General features: G+C 42.4%; 1 protein-coding gene across 1 annotated transcript in view; it reads right to left on the bottom strand.

Moving 5' to 3' along the window:
• SHISA9 (shisa family member 9) overlaps positions 1-20,721 on the bottom strand; it is a 271,671-nt gene that overhangs the window by 24,481 nt on the left and 226,469 nt on the right. The window contains exon 3 of the mRNA XM_058570027.1: positions 4,365-4,520. Within this exon, the coding sequence (XP_058426010.1) occupies positions 4,365-4,520 (156 nt within the window). The remainder of the gene's footprint in view (positions 1-4,364; positions 4,521-20,721) is intronic.

A 20,721-nucleotide genomic window follows, 5' to 3' on the forward strand; every position in this document is an offset into this window, starting at 1 on the left:
CTAGAGGAAAAGCCAGACATGGGGTCAAGAGGAGATAAATGCCAACATGTGGGCAATTTTCTGTTTGCAAAGCCCATCAGGAATTACACGAAAGGGCGGTCTTTTTCCAATTCTGGAGGCAGGAGTCACTCCTCTCTGAACCATGAGGTGACACTGAGGGATATTTTCACAAACACCTCTGCCTTATAAACATTGACCTATGAGGGAACCATACAGTGGGTTCACATTGTAACCATCCATCATGTGGGTGGCTCAGGCCAGAGAATTTTTGTGTGTAACTGAATTTTCAGGGTACATTTTGGCTCAGTCTATTACACGACACACTTCTCCACTTCAATCTTGGTGGAATATTTCTAAAATGTTTAAACCCACAATTCTGACTTAGTAAGGAGAGAGGCCATTGAGTGAAACGGAACCTTTCTTTGACGGATTGTAGTAGCCATATATCTGGGCATGGGTGTTCATTGTCCATGGATGTTCACTGTCTGGCTATCAGTGGGGAGAGTGAAGAGGTTTGGGCTGCATCTGCTGGCTCTCAGGGCAGCTCAGGAAAGCCATTTGCTGTTTTCTTGCTTGTTTATATAAACAGATTCCCAAAGTGAGTTAGCTTTCATGTATGTCTTTCCCATCAAACTGGAGTGAAGAATATGGATCCAATTCCCCCCTTCCTTCAAAATGAAATCTGGGCAATTACATGTTAATCAAGGTACCAGTGTATCTTGGGGAATCAAGGAAAAATCAGACCAATGAGCAACTCTAGTCTGGAGACTTTAATATGCTGCAGTATTTACTGAGGGGCTGACTATGTGCAGGTTAAGCACTTCCCGTGCACTATATCATTGAATCTTCCCAAACAACCGTTAGCGGTGTATTATTATTATCTCCATTTTACAGATGGGGAAACTGAGACCTGAGAAGGTTATGTAATTTCTGCAATTACTTGATAAATGTCTGGGCTAGATCTTGAACTCCGTCCTGACCAATTGCAGAGGCCATGCTACATTCTGTGGTCTTGCCAATCATCTCATGCTCCTGACTAGATGTGATGGCTATCACCTGGTACATTCACTGGTTTTACAAATATGTATTGGGACTGCTTATTAAGTTCCCCACCTGGTTCTAGGTCCTGGGGATATACTGATGAATGGGATAGACTTGGTTCATGCCTCAGCAGACCTACAATCAAGGGACACCAGGTTAAATGTTTGGAGAATGAATGAATGAATTGAACAAATGATAATTCAACCCCATCACTGCTTCTTGTACAGAATCCAATGAAGTTTATCCTCTGACATTTCCCCAGCATGTGCTGATCTTTTACCCCTAACTGGGCAGTGAACTTTTTGGGGACAGAGACCATTCTGCAGTCACGTGCTTTGTATGACCACATGTTTTATGCCCAAATCCATGAACCGTAGACAGAAAAGAGCTCTCTTTAAACACAAATGAGTTTGATTACAACAAGCAAACTATAAACTAAACTAAACTAAATTAGAAAGGAAGGCAGGTTGGGGAAGTATTTGTCTCAGGAACAACCAACAGCTACCACCCTCGTCTCCCCAGAGTTGGTGGTGAATGAATGGGACATATTTAATGGCCCCCAGGTATTCTAATAACTGGAGTGAGTGGAATTGTCTAATCTTCTAATTTTAAAATTAGAATGGAGCTTGGAAACCACATAGTTTAGCTTACTCATTTTTCACACGAAGAAGCTGAGGTCAGAGAGTTTCAGTGACCGGTTCAAACCAACTTGATGTTCTGGATATTAAAGCCGCCAAGAGAAATTTATTTTCCAGAGGTATTTTTGAACTTTGCAGTTAACCTTAAAGGCTGTCCAAGCCTCCCCTTATTTACTGGATTGAAATTTTTAGAAAATGAGTCTGGTTAGCAGAGATTGCAGAGCTTTCAACAGCAAACCATTTTTTAAACAACTTCTCTCCTGCGTGGTAATGATTTCGTTAATGAAATGCATTTCATCATTCACACCATGGTCACATTATGCCTTAATAAAGAACCCTTGAAAGAACGTTTATTATGATATTTGCATTCCATTTTGTGCAGGCACACGCTGGACTCCTGGGTAACCCTGTGGGTCAGACAGTCCCTCAGTCTGCTCCTCACCAGACCTCCACTCAGTGGAGATGCTCAAGACCTCCATGAGTCAGATAAAGTCCCGTGAACTCCCACAACAGTCAGAGAAGAAGGATGGAGAAGAAGAAGAGCACATCAACCGTATCCAAGGTTGGGGAGAGCTCCCCATGTGAGATCCTTCAGAGTTTTCTAGAAGATTAGGGGTGCCCCCTTACAACTAAGCTATTCTTTGGTTCTTGTCAAAGACAAGCTCATTCATTCATTCAGCAAACATTTCAAGAGTTCTTCCTTTGTGGAAGAAAGGGTTACTCAAGGAGTGTCAAATAAATTTTCATACTGCACATTTAAATCCAAATGCACTGCAGACATTTGCTATGTATAGGCACCTTGCATAAATCCTGGAGAGAGTTAAGAAACTCTGTTGTAATATCCATCCATTATTTAACCAAAGAGCTACTAGGTTTTGAGGGAGAACAAGACACTGGGGCTAAGTGGAAGAAATGAGTTGTTGAGGGTAATGTGATGAGTTCAAAAAGAAAAAGACATCTGGGTTGATTTTTTTAATGCCAAAAGAAGAATCAAATATAACAGTAGACACTATTTATCACCTAAATGCAAAGCTCAGAAAGGGGGTTGGGCCACCAAATAGTGTATGAAGGCTTCCACAGTTACATCGGCACAGATGCCCTGACTCTCTCCTAGGCAACAGCTCTCATCCCTTCCCAGTAATATTTGAGTCTAATTGAACATGCTTAGGATGCATATGCTATGCAAACATGCAGTATGGAATAGAGCGAATCTGTGGTCATGGGGTATGTGTGAGGGTTGAGCTGGGTGTAGAAATTCAACATGAAACGTGGGGGAGTGGTATGCAAGGTCTCATGAAGCTTCAGATTTAGCAAAGCCTGTGTCAGTCAGCACAACCTGTGTCCTTGGTATTATAAATTTGGCTCAACCCCTCTTTGAATAATTCCATCTGGAAGTCCTAAGAGATTGGGGAACTGGAATTTCTAAAGATAGACTTTTGGCTCCAACACTTTCTAAGCTCCCAAGTATTTGCCCGGCCCTCTGCTGGGCACCAATATGCTGTTTTGTGAATCTGATGTTTGTAGACCATGGCTACCACAAGCATCAGAGACGTGTGAGAGTGTCTGTGCTTTGGTTTCTGTTGTTAGTTTATAACAGAATTAGGATATTTCATACTGGAGTCGATCAGCAAGCGTCTCCCATCCCATCTCTAACGAGGAGCTTGGCAGCGGGGGAAGAAAAGACGATGAGAAGCTGATAATAAAGGAAAGCATGTGGTCTGTGAGTCTTCTGCCTGCCCAAAGTTTGACTTTGCTGTGGTCGTTGCTTCCATCCTATAGAATCCTTCCATGAGTGATGTGGTCAGGAGCCTGGGTCACTGTCACTCTCCCTCATTTACGAGTGGGGGAGGGTAGTGGCAGGAGCACAGGCCCTGAATGATAAAGACACAGGTTCAAGCCTCAGCTCTGTCACCCACAGCCTGCTTGATTTGGGGCAAGTTAAATTAGCCTATTTGAGTCTCAGTTTCCTAATCTGCAAATTGGGATAATAATTGTGCTTCCTCTTTGGATGGCTGTGAGATAATGAGACAGTGTGTATGAAAGGTCCAGCGCAATGTCTCCTGCTTGGTAAGAACTCAGTTAGTGGTAGCTCCAGCCTGCCCACCCCAGTAAATGTTTCCCTCCTGAAGAGCAGATGCTGCCTGGGATGGGAACGTGCACGCTTACCGACTTCTCAGAGATGGGACAATGCGCAGATGACAGGTGTTACCCACTAAAGGGCAAGGCATTCAGAGACAAAGTGTCCTGGATTCTATGCCTAGGTTCCCTGGGAATTCGCTAGGACAGATGGTGGACAATGAAGGGGCTGAGGTGTCAGTGGGACCACACAAGCATCCAGCTCCCCCATGTACCCCTCGCCTACCCAGCCTGCCCCATACAGCAAGGTAGGACTTGATCTGGGTCAGAGAGAAAGCAGCCGAGGGGTCTGGTCCTTAATAACCTGTGTCCCAAGTAGAGAGACCCAGGATATATAGAGAGATATAGGGAGATAAATAGAGACAGAGAAAAAAAGAGAGAGGGAGAGACAGAGAGAGAGTGAGAGAGAGAAAAGAGAGACAGATATTTTAAGAAAGAAAGAGAGAGACACAGAGAGATAGAAAAGAGAGTAGAAGAAAAAGTTGGAGAGAAAGATCTAGAAAGAACAGGAAAGTAGAGGAGAGAGGGGAGAAACAAAACCACGCTTACCGACGGCCTTCAAGGAAGCATACTTGTTGAGCTCCTTGCCCGGTGGCTGCTGTTCGTAGGGGTTGGAGATCTGGCCCAGGTTGGGGTAAGAATGTGGATGGCCCATCTGCTGGAGCAAAGGGGAGGTGGGCACTGCGTTGTTCATCTGGGTGGTGTCTGGAAGTGAAGAGACAGAGGGAGATGGTCACAGACAAGGCAGGGCGTTCTACCCATGCCCCCCATTGTCACATCTCTGAAGACCAAAACTCCCCACCCTTTGGGGACACCCTCTGGGGACATGAGAGGAAGAACAGCAGAGGATGAGCAGACACATCGAGGATAACAGACTCATAATCTTCATTGTTGAGCAGCCAAGGATGGATGGGTAAACGGTAAAGGATGTGCCTAGAACTTCTCCACCCCCCCCCAATAAACATAAGGTCCTATCATTGTAGGGGCTATTTTTGTTATCAAAACAATCTATGTATAAAAAGGTAATCAACTTCAGTCATAGTCAAGGACACACAAGTCAGAACAACGAGAAGCCATTCCTTTGGCAAGAGATCGGCAAAAATTAAAAGGATTGCAGGACACTGGCAAAAATGTTGGAGACTGGGTAGTCTCACAAATTGATGGCAGACATGTGATTTGTGATATTTGCAGAAAGGAATCTGGCAGTGTGTATTGAAATTTAAAGTGCATGTGTATGTTGACCGAATAATACCACTTCTAGGGATTGAGCCTTCAGAAATGTAAGCATCAGGATGTAAGGAATTTGTTCAGAGATATTTTTTGCACCATTGTTTGTAAGTGAAAAAAAAACCCCACACACAAAGACAATATGAACTCCTATCAATATGGGAATTCTTAAAGAAATTATTATACATCCATATAATGTACATACGTACATATATATGATGGTATATCATGCAGATGATAGAAAAAATAAGTTAAAAATCAGTTAACTCTATACATGTCAAACAGGACAGTTTTTTATGGTTTATATTGTTAAGAGGAAAAAAGTAAATGTCAAAGTAATACAAATAATATAGCACTTTTGTTAAAGAAAAGAAAATCTATGCATATTTTTGTGTGCTATGGTTTGCAAAGACAAAAAAAAATACGTGAAAACACACAAACTGAATATTGGCTCCTTCGAGGGAATGGGATTTGTGGGGAGAGAGTTCAAGAAGGTTTCTCTGAGGAAAGTCTTTGAGTTGACATCTGGAGATTGAGTTGTCAGTTAAGTGTGGTGGAAGGTAGAGGGTGGGGGAGGGTGTTCCAGGCAGAGGAAACAGCATGGACAAAAGCCTTGAAGTTGAAAGGAACACTGCATTCTCACAAACTGAAAGAATGCCCCCTGGCCTCTAGCCATGCATGGCTGGAAAACAGAATGTGAGGAATGTGGGATGAGGTGGGGCTAGAGAGGCTGGCAGGACCCTGTGGACCTCATTAATGGTTTCCATCTTCACCGTGAGAGCAATAGGATGGACGGACTGGAGGCAAGAGTGAAATAGGACAGGGAGTCCAGGTGAAATCATTATGGCTCAGTTTCATGCCGGAAATACAGTTCTCTCCAGCTTAATGAAGCACATGTGTAGATCCAGATAAACATTGCAGTAGATGCTGGCGGTGCCTTGAAAGATCCCCAGCATGCGCATCCATTTCCCAGTTGCTGTGTTGGCTGCTAATAGCTCACAGCTGCCCCTAGTGTCCTAGTACCTAGTACTCTAGTACCCTAGAGAATTGCCCTTTCCACTGATGGGAGACACCACTCTGGGCTTAATGCACTTAATGCACCTCCCCTCAGCACCTTGGGTGGTGAGCAACCAATGCCCAGCTGACACTAAGGTACAAAGATCAGCCTCTTGCCTCAAGGTGGGGATGACTTTATGGAGCAATGGGTGGCCCAGGGCTCCCATGGAGTAGGACAAGTTTAGAGCAGGGGTCAGCAACGTTTTCTGTAAAGGGACGGATTGTAAGTATTTTAGGCTTTGCAGGCCATACAGTCTCTGTTGCAACTACTCAATTCTGCCCTTGTAGCAAGAAAGCAGCCATAGACATTATGTAAATGAATGGGCGTGGCTGTGTGCCAAGAAAACTTTATTTACAAAAACAGGTGGTGGCTGGATTTTGTCTAAGGGCCATAGTATGACAGCCCCTGGTCTAGATTATCTGAGACTGAGACCCCATCCTTGTGTGGTTCCTTTATCTTTCCTATTTTGTTTCCCTCACAACCTTAGAGGTGTGTGTGTGTGCGTGTGTGTGTGTGTGTTTTACCTAAAGAGCACTGCCTCAGATTCTCCTGCACTTGAACCCCTCTCTCAAACCCTGCTTCTAAGCAATTCAACCCATGACACGTATGGAATTATGCTTGGCTTTAGAAACCAATAAACCCAAATGGAAAGAGGCAGGGATACCACAGGCAGACACAGAGATAAGGAGAGTCTTTTTACCCCTGCACATGCATGGGCCATCACACAAGACCAACTGTCTAATAGGAGTGTCACCAAACACATCCAAGTAACCCAGCCTCTGGCCGGCATCCAAAGAGGCGGATGTATCCTTCTGCCATGATAGCTCTTTGGCTGACATTCAGCTGGGGCAGGGGAGGCCCAAGATTAATGAAGTAACGGTGGAAAAGGGGTTGCATAAGGTACAGCTTTCACTGTAGCCTGGACCCCAAGATCCTCTGACATTTTCCTCTCTGGAGCAACCTGCTGGAGAGGTCTGTCTGCTTCCCCTGGGCAAGTCAGTCCAGACATGTTTTGTGCCTAAATGTTGGTCCAGTAGAAAGCGGTTTGTTGTAAGTTCTCATTGTTTGCTCTTATGTGGTTTTTTTAGTGGACAGCTACTCTTTTTGTGTCTTCAGAACCACCCCTTCTGTTGGCACTGCTTCATCCCCATTTGAGTCATGAATGAGCTGCCAATCAAGGTAACTGTCTTAGTTTGGATTTTCCCAGAAGTCACTGAGATAAGGACTCAGATGCAAGCATAAGTGGGAGGTGATCTCAGGAAATACTGGTAGAAAAGGGTCGGGGAGTGAGACAGGGAAGAGAAAGGAGCAGATAAAAGTGCAGTGCCAAGCACAAGGAAACTCTGGTGAACTGGAGTTTGATCCCACTCTGGAATTCTGGTAAATGGTGTTGAATGCATGTCTCAGAATTCTGTCAGCCCTGGAGCAGGGAGCCCCTTAGTATTTATACACCAATTCCCATTAGTCATTGGTTGAAGGCTGCTTCTGGGAAACAATAATTCCTCAGCATTTGCAACCCACCATGTTCATGGGCAGAGTGAGCTCTAGTGGCCAGAGAAACTCTGACCTAGAGATATAAGAGCTGGCAGTGGAAATCAGGCCAGGAACTCACTCCTCTGACCACAGAAGTGAGCATGTGACCCAAATCAGACCAATCACAACACCTCCTTCTTCTCACAGTGATTGGGCCAGAAGTGAGCATGTGATCTAGGCTGGGCCAATCAGAGTTCTGCCCAGAATTTTTCTGTTTGGAACCTTTGGAGTCAAGGAGCTATGAGGCCATGAATTTAACTGAGTTTGAACCTACCACGTGGAGAAAATGTTTCTTGATTGTGAGGGAATAAGGACAACAGGAGAGAGGCAGAGGGGATAGGGAAGCCCCTTTCTAAATAACCTAGTATGCTCTGGAGTTACTGTTACTTGCAACATAGAGTTCTGACTAATGCATTGCAGTCTGGATTCACTCTGGGAAGCTGGAACTGACCAGAAAGGAGGCTGCTCATGGGGTTATAAGGCAAGTCCTGAGTACTGTGTCAAGATGGAAAAGAAAACATTTTTCTTTTCTATTTCCCCTGGGTTTTCTACAGAGCTTTGGTAGAGATTTCACACAGCAAGTTGCCTTAGTAGTACATAGAGAATGTCCAAGGACATTCATAAACTAATTAACTAACATCTTAATGGCAGGTCTTTTTTTTTCTGGAAATAGATGCCAAACACTAACCTGTCTAGTTAAAGAGCTGACACCTTCCAAGCCCGTCATCCAACACGAGGCTTTTCTCCCATTGTCTTTGCTCCCTCAGTCCCAGATCCCACTCACTATGCTCAAATCCTGTTTCCAGTCCTACCTGGGGAAATGCCACACACTTCATTAAAGAAAAAAAATCTGTAGAGATGTTCCTTACCACTTGGGACAGCCTTTTATATTATTAAACAGAATATTTAATATTCCATTATAAAGCATTTGCTTTTGGATTATTTCTCCCAAGTCCTGAGCTACCTCAAGGGCAGTGAGTAGTTACTTAATGTAAGTGGGCATGACCGAGGTGGCCCACCAAACTGATCCCTCACAAAAGAAGAGACCAGGCTGCCCCAAAGTCACATTCCTGCCATAGGAACCATAGGAAGCAAATTTCTGGCAGTTTTAGATAGCCATTTTGTGCTAGCTTCCAGGCACTGAATATTCAGAAATAGTGAAATCCAGTCTCAGGGCAGCAATCAAGAACTATTAAACAGATATTTGTGACTGGGCTTTTTAAATGTTATTTTCCTTTTACTGAACAGGAAGATGGACCAGACCTGGCAACCCAGTTTCTCTGTGAGTTTTCCACAAATATATCCAGCTAAGGAGGAGAAACAAAAGTGTAGACGGGAGGTCAACCCAGGTTGGCATCCAAGAAAACAGAACAGTAGGGTGAGTGAAGAGTGAATAGTGGGCAAAATCTGGGTTATAATCTGCACATCCAGCCCTTGCCAATTGCGAGAATAAATATAAAGATAGCTAGCTAGCTAGCCAGGTAGATGGATGGAAGGAAAGATTAGATAGATAGATAGATAGATAGATAGATAGATAGATAGATAGATAGATAGATGGACATAGATATAGATTCAAATATATGTAGTATGTGTATTTATATGTATACATGTACACACACACATATATAATATTATATATATATATATATATATATACACACACATATACGTAATTTATTTTGCACAGTCATGACCATAGAGGGAATCCATTAGGACCGACAGTGTCTTGCCCTCAGCAGGATGGTTTCTCTTCTAGACACACCTTGGCCCCAGAGATATCTTACCCACCTCACCCCTGTAGAAAGGTACTTCCTACCCAAGGCCACAAGAAAACTTTCCCTGCCTCATTATAATTTTGCAACTCATTCTGACCCTTAGAAATAACTAGGGACCTGCTGTTCTGTGATGCTGCATTCCTTCAAGCCCCTCAGTCAGCAAACAAGAGGTTGATGATGTCCCTGTGTTCCCCTTCCTAAGACAGAAAAGGAACCTCAGATAGTTGACAATCATTGTCAAAGAAAGTTAAGATACAATTACCTAATTGGAAGCATCTGGCAGACTTACACCAAGGTAACTACCGTGTAAGTACCTTGATGAGGTATATCTTAGTCACTAAAGAGAAATGAAATGAATGCAATTCAGATGGGGTTAGTTAAGGTAAAAATGCTCAGTTACAAACACCGGGATGGGGCTCTAGGTTTCTCAGTGCAGAAGAGACAAATAACAACTATCAGAAACTAGACCAGTTTGGCTCATCTTGGAGGGAAGGTAACAATAGTAAGTCTTTCAAGGCATATTACAAGGAAGAATAGCACAGAAAGACACACGAAGGTCAACTAGTGCTGTTTTATGGAACACATATGATGTGCCAGTCACCTGGTAAAGAACTTCTCATACACTATCCCCTTTAATCCCGATATCAACCCTATGAGCTAGTGCTATAGGAATGATATATCTTTTTAAATAAACTTTTTATTGTAGAGCAATTTTAGATTTAGAGAAATACTGCAAAGATAGAACAGAGAGTTCCCATATGCCCCAGACCCAGTTTCCCCTATTATTAGCATCTTATATTAGAATGGTACATTTGTTACAATTAAGGAACCAATGTCAATATATTACTATTAACTAAAGTCCACAGTTTATTCAGGTTTCCTTAGTTTATACCTAATGTCCTTTTTCTGTTATAGAATCTCATCCAGGTACCACATTAAATTTATTTTCCATATGTCTTTAGGCTCCTCTGGGCTATGACAGTTTCTCAGACTTCCCTTATTTTTGATGACTTAGACAGTTTTGAGCAGTACTGGGCAGGTTTTTCATAGAATGGCCCTCAACTGGAATTTGTCTGCTGTTTTTCTCATGACTAGACTGGGGTTATATGCTTGGGGGAGGAAGACCGTAGAGATAAAGTGACCTTGTCATCCTAACATCAAGGATACATACTACGATGTCTTATCACCATTGATGTTTACCTTTCACCTGGCTGAGGTACTGTTTGTCAAAGTTTCTCACTATTAAGTCACTCTATCTTTCCCTCTCACCACACCAACCTCTTTGGAAGGAAGTCACTACGCAACCCACACTTAAGAAGTAGGGAATTATGCTTCACCTCCTTGAGTACAGAGTATCTACATAAATTATTTGGAATTCTTCTTCGTGGGAGATTTGTCTCTTCTTCTCCATTTAATTATTTATTCAATCATTTATCTATATCAGTGTGGACACATGGATATGTATTTTATACTTTGAGTTATAATCCAATACTATTTTATGTATTATGTATGTATTTATTTTTGCTCAAATTGTTCCAGGTTTGGCCACTGGAAACTCTTTCAATTGGCTCCTATGTCCCCTTTTTTTGAGAACTTACTTTCTGGCAATACAAGATACTCTAGGTTCATCTTGTATATTTCCTGTCTCAGACCTAGAATCAGCTATTTCTCCAAGGAGCCTGGTTCCTTTCTATTGGAGAATGGTGTTAGAAACCAAGATCTGGATGCTGGGTGTGCTCATTGCTTCCAGTACCTCTCAGCTGACAGAGTAAGGAAATCTATGTGTGTATACTAACTCGTATGTATACACATATCTATAATTTTTTATATATGTAACCTATATCTATATCTATATATGTATGTTTTATATATGTAACCTGTATCTATATTAAGCTAAACACGAATTCATCCTGATATCTCCAATTCTAATCCATTATCACTTGGATCAGTCTAGACTCTTCCCCATGTTCATCTGTAACCTCTCATCCCAACAACGAGAAACCTGGCTCCCATTATACACCACCCATTTACTTTGTTTAGTTCCAGTATACATGTCTAGCAATATCAGAATTGTTAACTCATATCCCCATGGGAAACAACTTTATCAACTAGAGTGCAGCCTTAAGGACAACGCGTTTTTCAAGTTATTAATATGTTTTTCTCTTTTGTCTTCCTGAGTATATGAGCTTTGCCCTAGATGGCCCACGGCATCGATATCCCTGGGTGAGGCTGGGAAATTGGGATTTATTACAGAAGGAACACAAAGAAAAATGATGATGATGATATTGATGATAATGATGAAGAAGGTGAAGACACTTATATACATAATAGACATTTATAGAGGTGTTATTAGGTGCCAGGAACTATTCCATATATGACCTAATCTAATCATTCCAAGAATCCCTGTGAGATACTATTATTAACCGCATTTTGCAGAGGAGGAAACCAAGGCACAGAGAGGTTTTGTAACTTGCCCAAAGTTACACCACTTATAAGTAGCAGAGCCATGCTTTGGACCTGGCAGTCCGACCCTAGATTCTGTGATGTTGGGCACTTCCCTACTGCCTATAAGGGAGTTAAATTCAAATTTCTGACTTTCAAAAAATGATTTTGTAGCCAGACAATAATAAAATTTTAAGTCATACTTCTGACTTTGGAAGGTGTTTTTTACTAAATTCTTTTATCTCCACTCTTTAGCATGTTAAGGACCAGACTTGGTTGGCAAGACCACAGAGTTCTTGCCAAGGGTGGAAAAGAGAGAAAAAGGAGTGGGAAGCCTGACTCCTCTGACTCTGGGAGATTGTGAGAATGGAAAGAGAGATATGAGGGAGACTAAGCTCATGTCACTCAACTTTCCTTCTTTGGTCTTCAGATCCAGGTTGGGGAGAAGAATGGTGGATGAGCTGAGTTGAGGGAAATGCTGAGGACAGGGATCTCTTGTCCTATTTCCTTGTTTGGGACTCTGGGAAGAACTCACAGTGAAGAAGCTCTGAGCTGTCATAGAGTAGCTGAGCCAGTTAACAAACAGAGTGGTATGGTCTGACTACAAGATTGCCTAGTTGGCACTCCTCAATGACCCTTATCTACCAGGCCTGAGAGCAGGGGTCCTGACACAGAACCTCTCACTGTGGGGCAATGGGTCTCACACAGTGGTGTGGAGTGAGTTTCCTTCCAGTTTTTTCTACTCTCCTTTCTCTCCCAAGCAGATGGTTAGCACAGGCAACTCAGACAAAAGTCATATACTCAGAAGGGCCAAACAGAAAACCACATTAACCATGTAAAAAATTTACCCGTTTCTCTAAGTATTACGATCCCATTTTACAGATAAGGAAACCGAAGCACCTCAAGCTTTGAGGTGCTTGCTCAAAATCACACAGCCTGTTAGTAACTATCAGAATTCGATCCCGGGTTTGTTTGATGGCAAAATTGGTGTTTCCTCCGCTAAGCTAGGCTGCCCCTAGCATGGACCAGGAAGAAACTGGCGGCTCAGCATTGAGCCTCCTCTATGGAGAGAGATTCTTTGATCTTGAGTATCTTCCTTCCTGTAAAATTTCCCGCTCACACAAGTAAACCACTGGCGAGATCTACACCTTTTTGTTTCCTCTTTCATCCAGAGTAGAGAACTTACTGTTATATCCAGGGAACAAGCAGGCCTCCTCCAATCCTGAGAATCCCCTACTGCCTTAGGGAACCTACCTGTGCTCTGTCCTCTCCAACTTGGCTTATCCACCCATTCCTCCTCACATCTTTGAGTGTCTGTGGTGTGCCAGGCATTGTGCTTGGTGGACAAGTACTAGTCCTTACACCACTTACTAACTAGAGGAATTCATACAACTGTTCCAGAGCTTTTTCAGCACTCAGAGGTACCACATTTTTGCCTGGCCTGCGAGGCCATGTTGGTCCTGCCCAGGGTCCTTCTTCATCCTCTGTCTTTCCAACACACTCTCTGTGCCCCATGTTGTAGCCCCATGGTCACTCTCCACAGACAACACCATCCAGAATAACATAATGAAAGAAGAAGGGAGCTTTGAGTCAGTCAGTTTTGGATTCAAATTCTGGCTCTTCCATTTACCAACAGCATCTTTGGGTATGTTATAAAGCCTGTCTGAGCCTTAGTCTTCTCGGCTCTAAAATGGGACCATAATGGCTTCCTCATGGGGTTGCTGTGAGGCTGCAGGTACACCATGCTTAGCATCACACTGGAAACATAGTAAGCACCTGACATATTGTGGCTAAAGCTTTACTGCTTCCAATAGTCCAGGAAACCAAGACAACATGATGGGGTGGCCATGAGAAGAAGAGGGTGTTAAGTTTCCATAAGGCCCCCTCTGGACTCAGAAGTCTTGGACATATTCCAGATATTCAGTTGTCTCAGAACTGGACAAATGAGAGAGAAAAGGCAGAAGATGTTCCTGCAGGGGCCAATTGCACCAGTAATTCTAGTAATGACAAGAAAAGAGAATAGACCTTCACAAATTGTAACAGGGCTCTGGCTTTTAGCTCTCTTTTCTTTTCTATCCCTTCCAAACCTTTATGCCCAGCATCCTTTTTTAAGAGAAAATCTGAAAATTGTAGTTTGAAACACCATGTAAATTTTTCTCTGGCCACAAGCAAGCAAGCAAAAAAAAAAAAAAAATCAAATCCAACTCAAAATTACCCTGAGTTTGTCAAAGAAGAACATAGCAAGTTAGGCTGTCACAAGAAAAGGTTTACGTAGAAAGAGAATTAAATCCATCCTATTGAATCTTGATGGCAGAAGGATCATCAGGGATTTTCAATGGATAAAAAAGTGGACATATATCATTGCAAAATCTTTGGCAAATAAGGCATTTGTGTGACCCAAGCGTTTATATCTTTAAGCATGCGATTTTTTTTTTATTTTGACCATTTAGGATGGTAATATTTTGAAACTGGAGTTGTTAAATATTTATTTAATGTTCACTTTCAGCCAGTTTTTATGCAGGCTTTCGGCGAGAGAGGTTCATTTCAAATCTCAGTGTTGTGCTCCAAGGAGATGACAGTCTAGGGTAGGAGGCAGATTAAGAATAAGTCGGGTGAGATGGAGGACAGTTGAAATCTGCACAGTTAGTGCTATGATCCAGCAAAACACAGAGTCCCATGAAGGCACAAGGGAGAGGGTATCAAACTCAGCTTTAGAAAGTAGAAGACCTTCTTCAACCAAATTTTGAAAAAGTGAAACTATCCGAGACAGTAACAAGAAGAGAGGGCCATTTTAGTTCAAAGTAGCATCGTGTTCAAGAAACTACAATCTATTGGTATCACTTCTGAAACAGGACATCTCTAAGATGATTTAACTCACCACCGATGGCTCAGCATGATTATAAAAACCAAAGGTTGTTTTATGTTCCCAGCAGCCATTTCCCCAGAAGTCAATTTCATGAACTAGTGCAACAGTGGATGTTTGCCTCTTCGCTCAATAGCCCCAGAGTGCTAAGATTGTTTAGTTTCTGCTCCTTCTTCTCTTCTCCTCCCCTCATTCCATTTATTTAATAGTGTTCTTTTCTCCTCCATCATGGTTAGCCTGTTTTATCAGCCACATGGTGAGCAGCAGCCAGTTCTCTTGGACTTCATTGTTTCCAGTCCTAATGTGTTGTTTCCAGTCCTAATGTGCTGTGGATGAGAAACTAGGTAGCCAAGCTTGTTAGAATAAATTGTAAAGTAACAATTAGCCGTATGTAAAAACACTATTTTCTTCTGCAAAATGCTTTCCTTTTTTTCTCCGTCTTTCCCAAGCTAACTCTGAATCATCTTTCCAGTCTGAGCTTAAACATCATCTCCTCCAAGGGACCTCCCTTGCCCCATCCTATCCTAAACTCTCCTGGAGCGCTCTGTATTCGCTTGCGAGGGCTGCCATAACAAAGGACCACAGACTGGGGGGCTTTAACAACAGAAATTTATTATCTCACAGTTTTGGAGGCTAGAAGTCCAAGATCAAGGTGTTGTCGGGATTGATTCCTTCAAAGGATAGTGAGGGAGAATCTGTTCTACACCACTCGCCTAGTTTCTGGTGGTTCGCTGGCAATCTTCCTTGTTCCTTGGCTTATACTGCATCACCCCAATCTCTGCCTTCACCTTCATGTGTCATTCTCCCTGTGTGCGTGTCTGTGTCCAAATTCCCTTTTTTATATGAATACTAGTCATATTGGATTAGGGGCCCACCTACGCCAGTATGACCTCATCTTAACTAATTACATCTGCAACAACCCTATCCCCAAATAAGGTCACATTCTGAGGTCCTGGGGGCTAGGACTTCAACATATCAACTTGGTAGGGGACACCATTCAACCTCTATCACTCCCTTTACTTCCCTTCTTTATCCATATGAGTTCTTTTATTTACTTTCAACACCTTTTATTCCCATGCCTCTGAGGTCAGGGAAGTTGTTCATCTCTTCCACCCCTCCATTCCAGTGCCTAGTCTAGCTCCTTGCATGGAACTGAATTCTAACATAGGAAAGGATGAGAAAAAACATTTTTCAGGCACCTGCTATGTGACCTAAAAGTCAGCTATTTCTCTAAGAAAAATGCGTTGAATGTTTTGGCTTATCAACAGCCATTTTAGTTGCGCTGAAATTTCTTTTTTCCTTTTGGAGTGTATGTGCAGTGGATAAGTGTTTTGTTTATGGACCATTTGATGCCTGGGACAGCAAATGACAACAACAAAAAAGCAAAGTGATGTAACAAATGAGAAAACTGGGCTCAGCTTAACCAAACATGAAGGATGCTGCATTGCTCAGGTGTGTATCCTTCAGGAGACACCACAGCGCACCTGCCCCATGGATGGAGGATGAAACATGTCCTACACCAAGTCTCTAGTGGAGACGATTCTATACTGAGGTTGGAGGACCCTCTAAACAGTTCCACATCAGGATTTGTTCAAGAAATTTTCAGTGTGTATCAAAAAGGCCTTTTTATTTAGCTCATGCCAGTGCATGAGGCATACTACTCATTGATTTCCTTTTCACCCATTTATTTTGTCTATTCAAGAGCCCACTTGAATTGGGGTACAAATCTCCCCTGCTTAGAGTCTGTCACAAAGAGTATATGTGACATGAGTCTCAAAGTGTTTCATGAATGGTCATGAGATTCACAGCGATGAACACTACTCTCTCTCTCTCCCTTTTCCAGATCTTCTAAAGTTCCCCCAATAGCCTCCTTTGTCACTCAAGATGCCAATCCTCCTCTTGAGAAGTGTTTGAGAGCAAAGTGAGGTGACAGAGAGAGAATAGATTGTTTAGAGACAGGAGACGTGGGTTCAAGTCCTGCTCCAGCAACATATCAGCTGTGAGGCCTGAAGCAAATTAATTGACCCCTGGAGCTTCCGTTTCATTGCACATGAAATGGGGGCAGTGGGGACTAAGCATTACTGAATGCAGCACACACGCCAACAAAAGAATTGAAACAGAATCTCGAAGAGATATTTGCACACCTGTGGACATTGCAGCACTATTCACAATAGCCAAGCTGTAGAAGCAACCCAAGTGCCCATCGACAGATGAGCGGATAAACAACACGTGCTACAGGAGTCCCCCTTATTCATGGTTTTGCTTTCCACGGTTTCAGTTGCCCATGGTCAACTATGGTTTGAAAATAACACTAAGTCACAATGCCTATGTCATCCACGTCACTTCTCATCACATGGGCATTGTATCATCTCACAGCATCACAAGAAGAAAGGTGAGTACAGTACAATAAGATATTTTAAGAGAGAACGTATTTGCATATCTTTTATTATAGTATATTGTTATAATTGTTCTATTTTATTAATTATTGTTGTTAATCTTTTACTGCACCTAATTTATAAATTAAACTTTATTATAGGTGTGTACATATAGGAAAAAAGATAGTATATATAGGGTTTGGTACTATCCACAGTTTCAAGCATCCACTGGGGTCTTGGAATGTCTCCTGCATGGATAAGGGGGGACTACTGTACATTCAGACAATGGAATACTATTCAGCTTTAAAAAGGAAGAAAATTCTGACAGACGCTACAACATGGATGAACCCTGAGGACATTATGCTAAGTGAAATAAGCCAGTCACAAAAGGACAAATACTGTATGATTCCATGTATATGAGGTACCCAGAGAAGTCCAATTCATAAAGACAGAAAGTGGAATGGTGGTTGCCAGGGTCTGGGAGGAGGGAGAATGGGGATTTATTGTTTAATGGGTACAGAGTTTCAATTTTGCAAGATGAAAAAGTTCTGGAGATGGTCGCACAACAATGTAAATATACGTTATGCTACTGAACTGTATACTTAGAAATGGTTAAAATGGTAAATTTTATGTTATGCGTTCTTTACCACAATTTGAAAGAAACAACACCACACACGCCAAGAGCTTTATCCGCACACACATCCTTCATGATACCCAAACCCATTCCATAAGTTAGGCATTACCGTGCTCATTTTGCAGGTGAGAAAACTGAGGTAAAGGGAGGCAATGAACCACTTATTTAAGGTCACATGCAGCAGAGCCAAAGTCAGCTGTATCCAAAGCCAGTGCTTCTTTTCCACACTAACTGATTATCTATGAGAAGATAAAACTAGATACTTCCTAAAAACACTGACCTTAATGTTTGGCATATGTAAGAGTCTGTAATGTTAGATTATTTTCCCCATAACATTTCCATTTCTAAAAAATGTCAAGCCCTAATAAAAACAACCTGAACATTTTTTTCTCTGAGAACGTTCAAGGTGCTGATTGTTGAATAAACCAAATCCTTTCTAATTATAGGTTGAGCAAATTCATTCATTGAATCACCCACTTATCAAGTAATCACCATGTGCCAGTTGTAGGCCAGGCATCTTTCTGGGTGCTGGGGAAAGAGAAATGGATAAGACCCACTCCTGCCTTTGCGAAGGTCACGGTCCAGAGGGGGGACAGATAGGTAGGCAACGTCCCTATAACACATGTGATATTAAAAGTAGGTACAAAGATCAGAGGCAACGTCTTTTCAAGCTGGGACATACGTTATAGTAATCTCTCCTATACCAGATTCCTAAAAACAATTATCAAAATATAAAAAGTTAACTTAAAAATGCAAAATGGAACCAAGATGAGCTATCATTACATATCTACAAGAGTGGCAAAAATAAAAGAAAATAAAAAATCTGACAATGCCAGGTCCTAGTGAGGATGTGGAGCAACTGAAACTCTCACACCCTGCTGGTACATTGTAAATGTCTACAACTAATGGCCCCTTGGAAGTGTAAGCCTTGGGTTCCTGGACAAGCTGTTAAGAAACCACGGGCCATTTGCTTCACAGACTCTTAGGAGAGTTTCCTAACCACCTGATAACTCTCTCAGGTTATAAAGCCATCAATGGCCTGGGCCAACATCAACCCAAATGAAGGACCTAAACAAACATTTCAAGCCTTGTCCCACCAACACTATCCTGCTCCCAGCATAACACTTAACACCCATATCCTTCAGCCAGGGAGAAGTAGCAGAGGGAGGTTTTGGCTATGACCCTCCTAATGGCCTTGTCTCATCACTTCTTTTTCCAATTGGACCACGGATTCTTGGATTTCCATAGTGAACCTCAAAATTATTAATTCATAGAAGAGATAGAAGAAAACCTTCACTTTCCCCAGCCCCATCCTCCTTCCCGGAGGACCATCATGGGCGGCAAGGCCAGGAGGCATGCTTACTTCACAGAGGATTTTCCCTCAGCTACTTGAGAAGGAAAGGAGGAGGAACTTGGGTTTGCTTGGGTGTAAATCCTGGCTCTGCCTTTTAGTAGCTGTACAACTTGGAGTAAATTTCTTAACATCTCTGATTCTCTGTTTCTTCAGCTATAAAATGGTGATAATCATAGTACCCATCTTGTAATAGTGTTGTGAAGATAAAATACGATAAAGCTTGTAAAGATGTTTATGCCTAGCACATAGTCAGCACTCAATAGACATTAGGGAGTTTTTATTATTGTTGCGGAAATATCCGGTCACCCAAAACTTTACATGTCAATAAATGAGATGGGAATAAAGTTTGCTTCAATTCTCAGACCACTTTATATTTAATATCAGGCCTTTCTAGAATTACTGATATTATTGCTGAATAGGGCAGCAAAAATAATCCGGCTGGCCTCTGAGAAATTGGACCTAGAAATAGACCAAGCTAGTTAATGTTTGTCTGGACACCACCTCATCATCTTCTGCTTCTGGGTAAGATTGCTGAGCCCAAAAGTGGCTTCTCTCTAAGGCCTTGTAGACCCAAGGCTGGAGGCTGGCTTCTCTGTTCCACGTTCCCAGGTCCCTGGCATAGACAGAGGCATGGGAGCGGGAAGTTGTCTGCATTGCTGGGGACAGAGAGGGCTCTCCCAGCGTCTCAGAGCTGGATGACTCTGCCACATAGCCAAGTGGTTAAATGTTGAGGGCTGTAAATGAGGCTCATCTGTCAGTCATGGGCAGGCACCAGCTCCATTTGCTGTGTCAGGAGCCTGGAGAGTGATTGGAGGAAGCAACTCATAAAGCAACCCAGGCCAAGATGGGAGGCAGAAGCTTCTTCGTGAGATTGTAGAACTCTGTATCTTGAAGACTCTCCCAGGCCCTTCAAAAGTTTTACAGGCAGAAAAGAAAAACACAAGACCTAAAGAAGGAGTAGGCTTGTCCATGGTCACTCAGCAGATGTGCATCGGTGCCAGGATGTGAGTCAGCTCTCCAGAATTCTAGACTACTTCTCTCCCACACACACACCTGACCCATCTTACACCTAACCCATGGGTGGAGGACATGCTCTGAGCAACTTAAGAAAAAATATCCCAGTTCTTTTCTCTATGCTCACACTTGTTCTCCAAGTTCAAGCCTCTCTTCCTTTCTAGAGAAGCTCAGAATAGACCTGATCACTCACTCATTCACTCATTCATTCCTTCAACAGATATTTTTGGAGTGCCTCTATGTGCAAGGCATCATCTCAGGCATTGAGAATACCTCAATGAAACAAGGGACCTGCCTCTGGGAGCTCACAGTTTAGTGGGCAAGACAGATAGTACACAAAAAGAAAATCACATGAATGGATACAAATATGTCAGGCTTTAAAGAAAAGGTATTGGACACTAGCTGTACCTAATTCATGTGTTATGGGATATTATGAAGAATACTACTTAGCCATTAAAAAAGACAGAATTGTGCCACTTGTGACAACATGGATGGACCTTGAGGGTATTATGCCAAATGAAATAAGTCAGACAGAGAAAGACAAATACTGTATGATTTCACTCATATAGGGAAGATAAACAAACACATAGATAAGGAGAACAGATTGGTGGTTATCAGAGGGGAAGGGGATG

This window comes from Diceros bicornis, chromosome 26, assembly GCF_020826845.1.
Source record: "Diceros bicornis minor isolate mBicDic1 chromosome 26, mDicBic1.mat.cur, whole genome shotgun sequence".
Taxonomy (NCBI): domain Eukaryota; kingdom Metazoa; phylum Chordata; class Mammalia; order Perissodactyla; family Rhinocerotidae; genus Diceros; species Diceros bicornis.